At 35.1% G+C, this 14,639-nt stretch overlaps 2 protein-coding genes and 1 long non-coding RNA gene across 3 annotated transcripts in view; 1 reads left to right on the top strand and 2 right to left on the bottom strand.

Moving 5' to 3' along the window:
* Positions 1-68: 68 nt before the first annotated feature.
* sycp1 (synaptonemal complex protein 1) lies at positions 69-7,532 on the top strand (the record flags this gene model as incomplete). The annotated part of the gene is given in 31 exon segments (XM_014008648.1): positions 69-150; positions 248-291; positions 399-563; positions 670-737; positions 841-914; positions 986-1,044; positions 1,141-1,207; positions 1,303-1,376; positions 1,813-1,921; positions 2,047-2,141; positions 2,236-2,420; positions 2,494-2,561; positions 2,637-2,698; positions 2,812-2,928; positions 3,012-3,115; positions 3,206-3,322; positions 3,402-3,483; positions 3,586-3,648; positions 3,740-3,802; positions 3,899-3,961; positions 4,060-4,176; positions 4,251-4,361; positions 4,458-4,550; positions 4,638-4,712; positions 4,806-4,889; positions 4,969-5,109; positions 5,628-5,681; positions 5,833-5,904; positions 5,997-6,104; positions 6,242-6,301; positions 6,425-7,532. Coding segments are annotated over 31 exon segments (2,817 nt in total), but the record flags the coding sequence as incomplete, so codon positions are not given.
* Positions 7,210-8,525, bottom strand: LOC106517670 (uncharacterized). Its single transcript, XR_001310231.1, has 2 exons — positions 7,791-8,525; positions 7,210-7,698 (listed from the first exon to the last, which is right to left on the bottom strand). It is a non-coding gene; the product is annotated as an uncharacterized LOC106517670 (long non-coding RNA).
* Positions 8,526-9,110: 585 nt separating this feature from the next.
* slc5a8l (solute carrier family 5 member 8, like) overlaps positions 9,111-14,639 on the bottom strand; it is a gene marked incomplete in the record, with an annotated part of 8,810 nt that continues 3,281 nt past the window's right edge. The window contains 10 exon segments of the mRNA XM_014008649.1: positions 9,111-9,673; positions 9,768-9,853; positions 9,964-10,073; positions 10,681-10,871; positions 11,012-11,098; positions 11,193-11,260; positions 12,648-12,760; positions 13,067-13,155; positions 13,267-13,396; positions 13,484-13,624. Of these exon segments, the coding sequence (XP_013864103.1) occupies positions 9,560-9,673; positions 9,768-9,853; positions 9,964-10,073; positions 10,681-10,871; positions 11,012-11,098; positions 11,193-11,260; positions 12,648-12,760; positions 13,067-13,155; positions 13,267-13,396; positions 13,484-13,624 (1,129 nt within the window).

Consider the following 14,639-nt stretch of genomic DNA (forward strand, 5'->3'; position numbering starts at 1 on the left):
CTTTTAGTGAAAGGAATAAGAAAATAAAAATACCAGCAAGCTAATAGTTAATTTTTAATTTTCACTAGGTTTACAGTTCATGCCTTGACAAAGAACAGGCCGTGCCTTTTGTCAATACAAGTGTGGTTGCACCATCTAAACCGGCCAAAGGTATTTTTTTTTTAATTTGACAATATTGGCTGCATAACTGTGATAAAAATCTCAAGTGTAATGCTGCGWATTTTTATAAACTAAATTTTGTTTAAAGACTTTCTCAAGATGACRTCTGTGTCGCCACTGGAAAAGGAAGTGGTAATGTTTATTTTTTTTTGCTTGCTTGCTTGGCTTTCTTTTCAACCACAAGCTCTTTGTTCATTAAGTGTGCCAAGTAACTTCCCACCAATGTGAATATTCCCCAGAATAATTGCAATCCTGGCGAGCTTTATTCCAAGCTCTTTGACGAAGTAGAGAAGATAAAGTGCTGGAAAGTCAAAGCTGATGCTGACATAACCCAGAAAGAAAGAAAACTACAAGATAATATGAAAACCATTGAAACTCAGCGCCAAGCCATTCAGGAATTGCAAGTTAGAGACATTTGTTTATTTGACTTTTTATCTCTCACACATACTGCATACTGTAATAAAAATATATTTTCCAAGAGTATTGATAATTAGTATTTTATCGTTACAGTTTGGCAATGAAAGTCTTAGCATAAAGCTGGAAGAACAGATCAGTGAAAATGAGAATCTAAGGAACAAGTATGTCTGTAAAACCATAAAACTCATCAGCCAGATATAAAATACAAATACTGTGTTTCTGCAACTGTCTTTCTAACAATGAAACATTGTGCTTTACAAACAGAAGCAATGCAACAAGGAATTTGTGTAATATTCTCAAAGAAACCTTTCAGTGGTCCTCAGAGAAAATGAATTTATGTAAGTAAATATTTTTATATTTTCTATCAAGCCTAAAGTCAAAGAAAATTTAACACATTACTTTCTTATAGTTGAATCTGAAAGAGAAGAAACTCATCAACTCTTCATGAAAAATAGTGAGCATATTAAGGTAAAAAAGCTAATCCTAACTACTAAATTTACAGGATATGATAATAGCTTGTGTTTTTATCAAGAGTATTAATAAAACTTTTGGACTATCTCATAGGAACTAATTGCAGAGTTTGATGGCCTTCGGATTCGAGTGGAAGCTGAAAAACAAGAGATTCAAAAAGGTATAAAGATGTGTTCTTTAAAAGGTGTTTTACGATGTTAGGCTAGATTCAAGTGGAAGCTCTTATGAAAGATAATCATTAAATGTTTGTTTCAGTCAAAAAGGACTTGCTGGAGTTGGAAGCCCTTAAAGAAAAACACCAACAAGCACACATGATGAAAAATGAAGAGGTTAGTAATTTAAACTGTCACATTTTTAGAACTTTTAGGTCTTGAAACAAAAATAATTATGAATATCCCAATTAAGATATTTTTGTCTTTGTGATCCAAGTCATTTGAGCTTTGTAGCTTTAAGAGTTGAGTGTTTGGATTTAAAATGTGGTTTTGTCACTACTGCCTTGAAAAAAAAAACTCACATTGCAAGTGTTGAAAGTGGCTACTGAACTGCTCTCATGTTGTACATACATTACATCACGTTTTACAGCAGCTATTTGCGGCAACATTATCATAGCTGATGTAAAACCACAGACAGTAGATCAATGACAGAGATAAGGAGAAAGTGGGGTCAGCTACTTATCTACAAACCAGTAATATCTAGACAAGAATCCTAGTTCAGTGCTTGAAATTTGTTTGAGACATCTAATAGGAATTTGTGTTTTGTCCACAGATTGCAAAGCTTCAAACTAAGCTTCAGGACAAGAAAGATGAGCTACAAAAAGCCCTGTTTGACCTCAGTCAAACTCAGACAAACTGCAAACAACTTCAGGACTTAACAAGTGAGATTCTTACTATATTTCAACCTCAAACACATATAGATGTTTACAGTTTAGTTTCTCTTGTAACACTTAAATAAAACATGTAAGTTCTTTAGTGAACAACATTCATGTTTACTGCTTTATAGATCAGCAGTTAGAACTTCTCCAAAGCTTGAAAGCTGAAAAAGAATCCGTTCTTCAAAAACTGCACATTGCCAAGCAGCACTGCACAGAAACTGAGGTGAGGATGACAATACTTCTTGTTGATCTTAGTGAAATTGTAACTTTAAGTTTTGTCTGCTTTAATTAAAACATTTAACATGTCTCAACAAAAGAAAATAAACGAAACTACAGCTGCAGCCCTGGAACAGTATAAAAGAGAATGTGAGAAGATGATCCAAAGCAAAGATCTCAGCATTCAGGAGCTCAGCAGAGCAAAGATTCAGCTGACAGAGAAACTGGAGACGACTGAAGCAACACTTCAAGAGCTAAAGACTTCACATTCTCTGGAGAGAGAGAGGTAAAATTAATACATTTGCAGACTAAACCTATATTTTATTATGTGTAAATATTGTTTTTTTTTTTCTCTAAAGCACCAAGGATCTTAAAGATAAACTACTAACAAACAGTGACGAGCTTGATAAAAGAACTAAACTTTTAGGTAAGTTCCACTCTGTAAAGTATTATAATATTTTGATTTGGCACTCCTTAAAGTCAAAAATATTTCCCTCAACAGAAGAGATTAAGAAGCAGGCGGCATTGCAAAGTGATCAGATCAAAATCCTTGAAGACGAACTTGTAAGATACATTTAATATCCTTTATAAAAGTGTGTTCTTTATACACATACATACGCTAAAACCAAAGTCCACAGGTAAAGACTGAAGAAGGCTAAATGTTGATTTGTTCTTAGGACACCAGATCAAAAACTATTGAGTCTTTTAAGAGCCAGATTGATGTCTTTGAGAGCAGAGTCAAAGAACTTGTTGCTGAACTTTCACTGAAAACTGAAGAAACTGAGATGTTAAAGGTAATACAGATGTTTTTTTAATCAATATTATGGTTAAATGTGAGCAGTACTTAGTTTTAACTTGTTCTTTGTGGTCATCCAAGGTCAAAATGCAGGAGCTGGAAGGACAGTTTTCTGCTGAAACAAAGAAAAATAAAGAATGTACCTCTGAGATGGAGCAGCTACAGAAAGCTATCTTGCAGCATGAGTAACTTCAGTTAATCTATTAAAATGTACATATTACCATATTACTTTTTTGTATCTTACTGTACTTTTTTAATTTGTTGTCATATTTAAGAGACAGTTATGAAAAGCTGCTGACAAATTTTGGCAAGCTGCAGTCTGAGAAGACATCCTGTCAACAAGAGTTTGAAAGGGAAACACAAAAACTGGAAGCAGAAAAYCAATGTTTAAGGTTAGTTTTTTTAAGAAATTAAAAACTCAACAATAAACTTGACCCTAAGATATTACAAATTTATATTTCATTTTAATAGAAATGAATTAAACAGTATTAAAACCAGCATCCAAGGAGTATGTGAAGAAGCTGAAAATGTTCAGAGAAAAAATGAAGAAACTGTAAGTTATAGTATTAAGTAMCATAATAATAGATACAAACACAAGATTTTAAAAAGATGGAACATGCTAAGTGATCCTATTTTTGTTGCTGTCTGTGAACAGTGTAACGATCTGGAGGAGAAAATCACAGAGAAAGAGAAACAGATCAAAGCTGTTGAAGGAAAGGTGAAAGAAAAAAATGAAATAAAATTAAAAATGCTGACAACTACAATACTGCACCTCCTGTCAAACTAACATGAAATCGTTTGGATTTTAGCTTTGCAATCTGAGGAAGAAATTTGAGAATAAATTTCAAGTGCAAGAGGAGTACAAGAAAAAGGTGTTATTTTACAAAGATAGTGACAGATTTGACTAGTTTTATAATTCCATTACTGAGATGCTGTTAATCACTTAATTTTCAATTGTTTATTTTCAGAATAAATTGCTTRAAAAACAAATAGCAACGGAGACCACTAAATCCAGACATCTGGAAAAAATGGTAACGCGGTTTACTTTTTCGTGGACCTAGCAGTTTACATCAATTTATGTAAAACATTTAAGATAACGATTCTTAATCTGCATCCTATTTTAATTTAGATCAACAAGCTTCAAGAAGAGTCAGAGAATTTTAAGCAACTGAAAGAACAAGACTGTCAAAAACTGATCAGAGATCTTGATTCCAAGTCAACCTCAACAGCAGAACTTGAAAATGAGGTGAATTTCTTGATGCCACTCAATTTCTTGGACCTTCTATGCTGACAAATATAAAAACATGTTTTGTGTGACAGGTTCAAAGACTCAGATTAGCAGCAGCCGAAGCTGTGAAGAACAAGGAAGATGCAGAACTCAAGTGTCAGCACAAGATTGCTGAAATGGTTGCACTGATGGAAAAACATAAAGTGAGTTATTATAAAGTAGTTTTTTTCTGTTAAAAATAGTCTAATATTTATTCCTGAATACAAATGATTTATTTCTGTTTTCTTATTTCTTGCTAGAGCCAGTATGATCGTTTGGTTGAAGAGAAGGATGCAGAACTTAATCAAAATAAGAACAAAGAGATGGAAGCAGTTTCTCGTGCAAAATCACTGGTATGAGCCTAAAAACAATGACCAAATCTAAATAAATTCATGAAAATGTCATGATCTAGTATATTCATACTAAAATGTTTAATCCAGGAGGTGGACCTATCAAAACAGAAGACAGAAAACGAGCAGCTGATGAAACAATTGAAGACAGAGGCAACAGAGAAAGTGTGTTATGATTTAACCTGTTTATTTGTTTTTCCTATTATCTTTCAAAAATTTTGTATGGATCATTCAGTGTTTGTGAAACTTTACTTTTAGGAAACTCTACAAAAAGAAGTAGCAGATTTGAAGAGAGAAATTGCTGCTAAAATCAAACAATCATCAGAAACGAGGAACAAACAGGTAAAATCAGTAAACAACCTGACACAGCCTGGTCTCTCATTATCTGTTCTTAACTAAAAAGTTGTTTTGAACATTCTAGTCTCCTGTCTCAAACTATAAACTGGGACAATATCCAGAAACTCCTGAGAAGAGCTCCTTAAAGAATTACAAGTTCGACTTCAAGATCAGAAAAACTCCCAACAGCAGCAATGTTGGTTGTTCTTCAGATTTTAAGAAAGCTGTGAGTTTTATTTGTCTTATAAAACAAACTTGTTTCAGACAGTCTTAGTTGTTGACTTGGGTTTGAAATAAAATAAAATAAACGTTATTAACCAAATACAGTATAGACATTTTTTTAGATTCACAAAATTTCAAATAAACTATTGGCACAGCATATTAATTTTTGTTACACTTCAACAACATGGAAATTTAGAAAAAATAAATATATATATTTTGTTAATAGGAGAAGCAAAAGTTTTATTTTAATGTTTTTATTGACCCACTCTAGTTGGCATTAATGGATTTAATAAAACCTGATGAATTTACACATTATTTAACAAGCACCAAATTGTAGGTACCCAGTTCAGTAGGATGAGGGATAACAGTTGCAGGGAAAAATAAAGATGACTTATAATTTTCAAATTACAAATAAGGAAGTGTAAAATATGACAACAGTGGGCAAATATAATTTGAGCATGCTACTGTTGTTAATATGGCTGAGAAGCCCTAAAAAATTGTATTTTTATTTTTATTGTTCAGATGTCTGCCACGAGCATAACCACAACACCATGTAACATGACTCAAAAAACAAAGGTAGGGAGCTGTTCATCATTTTTGTAGTATTTAGGTTAATTGGGTATAATTGTTTTTTGCTAATTACCATATATTACAAAGTGATAATGTGCTTTTGTTGTCTGTCATTTTTATTAAATCAAACTTAAACATGTTTTTTTTTTCTTTATAGCACATTTTCAGTGGAGATATAAAAACCCTGGGAGGTGATACCAACAAGATCAGTGGGACATCAAAGATCAAAGTAATATTATACTGAATCATTTTGACATTTTTCACAATGAACAAATGCATTCATGCCTTTTCCTGACATTTACCCTGTGAATTCTCTCACAGTCCTACAGAATAAAGACTCCTCCTTCTACTGAAAAGGCAGGACGTTGGGGGAAGCAGGCCATTGATCTTGACCCAAAGTCTGACAGCTCTGATAATATCGATCTATTGGTGAGTGCTGCTTATAATTGCTGAGGATTATTTTGTCACACATTTCTCATAGGCCTGGTTGGTTTTCTTTCTTTAATTTATTGTTTAAGTAAAAATCCTTAAATTGATCATTTGACCATTTATTTTTGTTCTTATAGACATTTTCAGAAACACCAGCACCAACTCTGTCTGTTCCACAGCGCAAAATCTTCAAAAAGGTATTACAATCACAGTGTTCGTCCGATGCATACTAGATATAGAAGGCATTCACAATAAGAGGGAAGTTTTTTTTTGTTGTTGTTTTGTTTGTTTGTTTATTTATATATTTTGTTGTTTTTCAGATGCAAAGCCCAGTCACCCTTTTTTCACCTGGGAGCTCTTCAAAGATGGCTGCAATGAAACGAATGAGAGATGCTGGTTGGACTGCAGTGACAGGTCATGACAAGAAGAAGAAGAAAAACAAGGATAAGATATTTGCCTGAGTATTTCCATCACAGGTCACATAAAATGTGATAGCAATTTTAGGTAGTTGTAGGTGTCGTAAGTAATTAGCTTACATTAACCTACATTACAGTGAAAAGTCTTAATAAACATTTATGGTGTTGTCATAGTCAATCACACAGTTAGCAATAGGAGGGTTTGAAGTTCACATCACATGTTGTTTTGCTTATTATTCTTGATAGTAAAATTTAAATATGTATAGATACAATCTTTGAGCATTTCAGAATTTATATTACACTTTAAGCAAGTTTGATTTTCATTTTGCAGGTAGACTTAAGTGAAATTTGAGACTACATGATTGTTTTTGCAAAATGTTCACTTGTAGGTAGATGGTCAAGTATCTACCGATACATATTTTTTGAGGTTTTCAGAATTTTCTTCAGGTTTTTCACTTGCATAAGTACATTTTTTTCTGTCGTTAAGACTGGCATGTGTTAACATGAAAGCTAACTTAAATTTACATTTTGTATTGTTATTATACAAGCTATAGTTACAGTATGTTCAATCTTGATATATGTAAGTATCTTTGTATTGACAGTGTTAGAAGCAAAAACAAAAAAAAAAGTGTTTAAAGTATTATTCTAGTGTTACCAGACAATATTACTGTCTGTAATGTTTTCCTTTATTGCTTTTTGTTGATGTGATGAAATGAAATTGCAGTTTAGAAATTACTTGTAGATGTAAAAATTGAGTTTAATTTGTATGATCTAAGCATCAAAAATGGCAGTCAAATTTGTAGGAATAAAGATATCTGTTTATTGAAGAAACTCAAGGCGAAACTGAGATGGTTCTGAAGGAATTGGTGGTACATTATCATAAATCGGATGGCCATCATATAGTCCTCCAGAAATCACAAGTGTGTCATCRTCAGCCACAAATCCATCTGTTGAAAATTTAATATGTGTTTATCTACTGTTAGTAAATAAATACTTGGCATTTACCAAATAATGAGAATTCTTACCTGCTTCATTTGTGCTGTTGAGTGGTTGGTGCATGTATTGGAGTTTGTAACTGCATTTGCATAATAAGGTCATAACCAGAGCCAAAAGGAATACGCCAAGCACAACACTGAAGATTATTGTCATGATTTTTTCAGATTCATTAAGGTTTAAACCTAGCAGGACCAAATGTCACAAAGTTAAAATCATTGACAAACAGAAGCATAATGTGCTGAAGCTCTGCGAGAATATGGTCCCCGATGCTCACCTTGTGTGGTTCTGTTTACTGTATCCACAGTTGTAAGAGATGCATTTTCAGATGGACTTACTGACGTGTCAGGTGTGGTGTAGCTTGTGTGTGTTGTTGTGAACGTTGGAGTTTCAGTGCTTGGTGTTGTGCTTTTCAATGATGCACTGTCCGTTAAAGAAGTCAGTGTGGCTCCATCCGTTAAAGAAGTCAGTGTGGCTCCATCCGTTGAAGTCAGTGTGGATCCATCCGTTAAAGAAGTCAGTGTGGATCCATCCGTTAAAGAAGTCATTGTGGATGGAGAAATCTGAAAATGACTTGTGTTTTCAGTTGTAGCTGCTGTGCTGGTGAAGTTTTCTTTGACGGTTGTTATGCTGCTATACTGTGCTGTGTCTTCAGTAAAATCTGATGATGTAGTCATCGGGGTCACAGAGTTAGTTAAAGTTGATATTGTAGATCCTTGTTTCAGGGTTAGACTAGTGCTTTCTATGGCTTTGGTGGCTAAATTGTTTTCCATTTGTACCATGTCCAAAGAAAGCATCAGAAGGCAATAAACCAGGGAAGCCRAGACTTTTCCCATAGCTTTTAAATCCTGTATTTGAAAGGAAAACATGAACACTAAACACAATTGAATAAATGAAAAAAAAAAAAAAAACACACACTGGAAACTTTATGAAACCACTCATTTTCCCTCATCTTCAAAATATTCAATTTTAGTTGTAAAACACAATTTTCACCTGATTCTTGTCCCTTTGTAAGCCGAAATACATGATATTTCTAAAAKTTATATTGCATATTAAAGATTCAAATATTTTTATAGATATTTGCAAGACAATAAGCATTTAGACACTGATTGTGACTTAAAAATATACGTAACTACCCACCAGCTGTCTTAACGTGTACTTGAAGAAATGTCTTCTTACTCGCTCATTTCTAAGCATGATTTAGGCCAAAGCCTTACTTAAAATTGTCTTTAAAATAAGTTTATCTCACCTTGTCTGCGCTTCTTTTAAAAATGAGTGAAAATAGATGGTTGTTTTTGTTCCTTAGTTGAGTTTGACTTGACTTCCTGGAACGACTAACAGGCTGATTAACTGGCATGTAGTCGGGTAGATGTGGGTGGGGCAATTCTTTGTAAACTTCCTCTTTTCTTAGTTGCCAAGGAGACAGAGGACGTGATTACGTCTGGTCCAAAGCTCAATCTCTAACCTTCTACAAAGCCAAAGTACAATTTACACATATAAGAAAAACTGCGGCCAGAATCATGAACACATTTCACTTTCAAAGTGAAACTGTTTGAGTTTGTCATTTTGTGTGGGGTCTTTAAGTCATTGTGCTGCATTTAAATTTGGTACAAAATATTTATTGTCAAGTAATATGTATTTCCAGTTATTACAAACAGAGTGCACACTTTACATTTTACATATAGAAAATAAACATAGAGCCAGTGTTCTTTCAAAACATTCTCATTTTATAAATTGTAGAAATATGTGGCATTCAGTGGATTTTTCTACTTTAGTGTGAAATGAAGTTAGAATATAAAGATATCACTAAAAACAAACATAAAGTTGACACAACAGATAATTAGAGCAGCCACTGCTAGTTCTTGACATTTCCCAGGATTCACCACAAACGTTAAAGCTTCCTCAAATTTAAGATGTGTGCAACAAAYGCATTGCCCACATTTATGACATTAAGTTCAAAACACGTGATTATAAAGCAAACACAGAGAATTGAGTTTTTACAAAATTGAGTGCTTTTTATACAATACACGTTTAGTTACAACAGTGTTAAAGTTTTGTGGCTTTCTCAAATGCTTTGCTYGTCACATCCACGTCTATAAATGCTGAGTTGTCGACTCCCATGGGAAGGTCTGCTGAAGCCTTTTCTTTGCCGTCTGATCCCTGTGGTGGATTTACAGCAGTATCAGGTTCATATTGTTACCAAGTGACACATAGTTACTAATTATCCAACAAACTGCCCGGGTCAGCATCTTACCTCTGATTTACTGCAACAAGTGAAGCATATCAAATCACCCTTCCTGACAAACAGGTCAGGGTTCAGCTTTTCTTGCTTACATCCACCTATAAACCAGACACATATTCCCATTTGTTATTTATGACGCATTTATATTAAGTATTTATGTAACTGTACTAGTGATTTTTTTACACTGTAGGTAAGTTAATACAATTACCTGTGATCATGCTCAACAGTAAGGCAGATATCATAGTAGTCAGCATGCCGAACAAAGAAAAGTAGAGGTATGACAGAGAGTACCAGGTGTCTGCTAAAGGAGGCCTGACACTGACAGAAAAAAACATTTAATTAGTAATTATCCTGACAATATTTGACACATCTATGACTAAAACTCCTTTTAATGGTAGTTAAAATCAGCTTCATGTCTATACACTCAAAGTTTGGTCAGTAAAGACAAAAATTTAAAGTCATAACAGTGACCGTAGTCATAATTTAGTTCACAATCGTTTAAAACAAGATAAGACAAAACCTTTTTTTTCTGATATCAGTTAATCAGTTTTAAAAATAACTGGTGAGGCGTGCATTTTGATAAACTCAGCTGTCGTTTCAAAAATTTATTATTAAACTGAACTAAAGATAATTGTTAGCAAATCAAATAGTTTTCAAGTTAGGTGTGTACTTTGATGTAAGTAATTATTGAAAGACGAAATATTTTTGAGCTTGGTCATGGGAAGTTTTGTTGCACTTTAAACAAAAATATGTCATAGTATATGTCATAGTTTCAACCTTTGCAAYAGATGATTTTTCACCCCTAAAGCCATTGTAGAGTTTTCTCATGACAGCATGTCTCCTTACAATTTGTTATCCTAACATTCCTTTAAAAAGAAACATAATAACAGCACAAATATTTTTTTAATTAAATGAGATGGCTAACTCTGGCAGCTGTGTCAGAGGCACTGTACTGGTCCAGGGTGTTGCTGTTGTGTTCTGCTCCAATGTTTTGTTGCAGCCATCAGTGTTGACAGGCAGAGGATTTGTCTTCGCATCTGTTGGTGGGTAAAGCTGGCCCCCAATCCCCACCCACAGAGTCAACCCAAGGCCGATAATCATTCCTGAAAGTCCTCCCTGAAAGGTGAGCGTGACAGTAAATTCTTTCCTCTGTGAGTCAATGTGACTAAGCATAAAATGTTTAGTACATTAGTGTTTCTTAGCAGCATTTATTTGCATTGTTTAAAGTGCTTGAAGACATATATAGAAATACTCACTATTGAATTTGTTGTGCGGAAAAGCATGCCTGATAGATAGAGACCAAGAAGAGGACCACTGATCATACCAAATATGGACAGAGCTGCCTGAAAAAGGAAACATTTCCATGGGCTTGCAGTTCTTATTCTTCAACACTTGAGGGGGGTAGAGAGTAATAACAACAGTGTTTGTGAACTTTACCTGCAAAACGCTTCCCATCGCTGAAGCAACCCCAGCCATGCCAATGCACACAGCTCCAAAGAATACGCCTAAGATTTAATATTAACAATATTTATATTTAAAACTTTTTAATGTAATTATTTATTTATTTGCAAGATGCAAATTGTTGCAAACAATACCAGCTGCCAACATTCTGAAATGTTCTTCTTGAGTCATGTACTTAGAAAAAAGTACATGAAAACAAAACTGAAACTATTATCTTTGGACCCAGTGGTAATCGCAGTGCTTCTCCTGTGGATCTGGGTGCCTTGGAACCATCTGTTAAATTGCGTGTCAGAAACTTGGGTGTGATTTTTGACTCAAACTTCAACTATGAGAAACAGAATAATTCTGTAGTAAAAAAGATCATTTTTAAACTGAGAATTTTATCTAAAATCAAATCATTTTTATCTTTCAAAGACCTTGAATGTGTGATCCATGCTTTTATTACATCTCAGCTGGACTACTGCAACTCTATGCTGGTGTTAGCCAGGCTGGCCTCTCACACCTGCAGCTGGTTCAGAACGCTGCRGCACGCCTTTTAACACGGACGAAGAAGCGTGATCAAATCTCCCCGGTGCCGGCTTCCCTTCATTGGCTCCCTGTTCGTTTTAGAATTGATTTTAAACTTTTACTGATGACCTATAAGGCCCTGAATGGACTGGCTCCTGAATACATGTCTGACCTCCTGCAGTCCTATGTGCTCTCCAGACCTCTTAGATCCAGTGAACATTTGCTYTTGGCTGTCCCGCGCTCCAGACTGGTCCATAGAGGTGACCGAGCCTTTTCAGCTGCCCCTTCACATTAGACAGGCCTCAACTCTTGGGGTTTTTAAATCTCTTCTTAAAACACACCTGTTTTCAAAAACCTTTAATGTAGTATGAGAGTTGTTTTCCCTGTTTATTTGGTCTGTTTTTATGGTTTTATCATTATTTGTGTTCAGTCAGTAACGCTTTGTTTTTAGTTGCAATATGTGAAGCACTTTGGCCAATGGCAGTTGTTTTTAAATGTGCTATATAAATAAAGTTGACTTGACTTAAAGTAATAAAGTATACTCTAGTGACAAAGAATATTGCAGTTTGCATTGAAACTTGACACAGATTCTAAAATGTAAAGCCTTTGATCTGCTAGAAGAAGTAGGTGAAGCTTTTAAGCTGTGGAATTTCTGCCACTGCAAAATCCACACCTATCTTTTAAGCTCTCCAAAAATGTTCTGAGAACTAGTCCTCTCTTGCAACTACAGGTTTTTCTAAGTAATCTGTGTAATGACGTACTGCAAGTTCTAACATTAACCTGTCATTTTGTGAAGAAAGACGCTTGTACTGAAGTTAGATAATGACGTGACATCCACTCGTATCTCATGACCTTAAGGGAGTCTAGAGGATAAAAAAAGTGTCTTACTACTGAGTAAGAAAACCACAGTTTTACACAACTTACTCAAACCCATGTTCATCCAGGTCACCTGCTTGTTTGTGAGGTTTTTGAACAGAGGAAAAATGAAGTCCTCCACAGTGACAGCAACCAGAGCATTAATGCTGGAAGACACAGTGCTGAGAAAACATTCAAAGGTTAGATTTGATTAAAGGTTTGTTTACATTTTGACTGCACTTTTAAATATTTAGTTTATTTAAATTGTAAAATATAATGAAGAAGAGGGCAATTTGCATTCAAATGGTAAAATCTTTTGCAAATATATACATATCCTAGGAGACTTTTTTTTCCCTTTTTTAATGAGAGCAAATCCCAAGTGTTGACAGTTTTTTGCAACYTTCAAATCACATTGTATCTGATTGAAACATTTTCTTGTTGCAACAGTTTCCTAAAATTTATTTTGTTATGTTTATGTCAAGTCTCACCTCAGGGTACCACTGTATGCTGCAGCCACAAACAGACCAGGGATTCCTGGATAATCTGCCAGAATGTCCATCACAAGGTAGGGCAGCATCTGGTTTACAAGTATAAATCAGTTTTACTGCAACTCATAACTCTTAGTCACATAACTAAAAGCATGCAGCTTTGTGCGGGWTGTTGGGGAGGAGCAAACTGCATCTATTACCTGGTCTGAGGTGGTTATATCACCATTTGCAAGTGGGTCACAGTTCTTGTAAATAGAATACATAGTGAGGCCTGAAAAAACAGCCAGGCTCACTGTGACCCACAAACCAACCATGTTCACATACAAAGACCTGCGAGATGAAAGAGGTGACATGTCAGAACAGGAAACTGCTTAGAGCTAGAAAGAATCTATTTGCATTGCATTACAGTATGCTCACATCTTGGCATGGCCTAAAGTTTTGCAGGAGATGTAGCGCTGCACCTGGGACTGATTGATTGAGTAAATAGACACCCACATTATGCTTCCACCAACTACAATGGTCCAGAAAGTGTGTCGCTTCAGRGGATCTGGGTCAAAGCTGTGGTGGAAAGGTCAACAATACCAGAAGGTTAAAATRTTTGAAGGCATCACCAGATCCGTTTTCTTGATTTTATATGCATAWATATGTGTCTCAAAATTTGTTAAAGGGATCCCTGATTAGTTGTAACATTAGACTTTATTTGATAAACATATTTTAACTGTAAAATAAAGACTGTAAAATTCTGTTAAGTTAAGTAAATTTTTAAAAATATATTTTAACACAGACGGAGCCATTTTATTTACACACAAAGCATTCTGGGTAAATGATGACTTGGATAGGTCCTTGGTGTGAGCGAGCTATATCCACCCTGAAGATTAATGTTGGACAATATCTGATGATCGACTTTTTTAAATGAAACCAGAGAGCATTGACAGAGAGGAGAAGGTAGAAACGACTCAGCCTGTAACTGAAAATGTGGATGGAGGACAACAGAGCTGCTTCATGGAAGAAGAACCTCAGCTTAGCCTGTTAGTCTTTGCGCTAGTGCCGACGCTTTATTGCCTTATAAGTATTATCTCAGCGCTAGTGCAACAAACAAGCTAAACTGAGATTCTCAGTTCCAGCTGTCATTTTTGCGTTCCCCTCTCTGTCATGTGGATGGAGGACCTCAGTGATGAGAGGAGAATGTGTAGCGCTGAGCTAATACATATATATGGTGATAGCATCTGGGCTAATGCTAAAGCTAACAGGCTAAGCCGAGGTTCTTCTTCCATGAAGCAGCTCTGTTGTCCTCCATCCACATTTTCAGTTACAGCCTGAGTCGTTTCTACCTTCTCCTCTCGTCCCTGAAGGTTGCACCTTGACCTTTAGGGTCATCCATCAAATTTTGACAGGAGGTATCGTATTATATTTTTTAATGCTCTCTGGTTTCATTTAAAAGAGTCAATTGTCAGATATTGTCCAAGATTAACCTTCAGGATGGATATAGCTCATCCACACGAGGACCTATCCTCATCCTCATTTACCCAGAATGCTTTGTGTGTAAATAAAATGGCTCCGTCCATGTTAAAAT

This window comes from Austrofundulus limnaeus, unplaced genomic scaffold (genome assembly GCF_001266775.1).
Source record: "Austrofundulus limnaeus strain Quisiro unplaced genomic scaffold, Austrofundulus_limnaeus-1.0 Scaffold51, whole genome shotgun sequence".
In the NCBI taxonomy this organism is placed as follows: domain Eukaryota; kingdom Metazoa; phylum Chordata; class Actinopteri; order Cyprinodontiformes; family Rivulidae; genus Austrofundulus; species Austrofundulus limnaeus.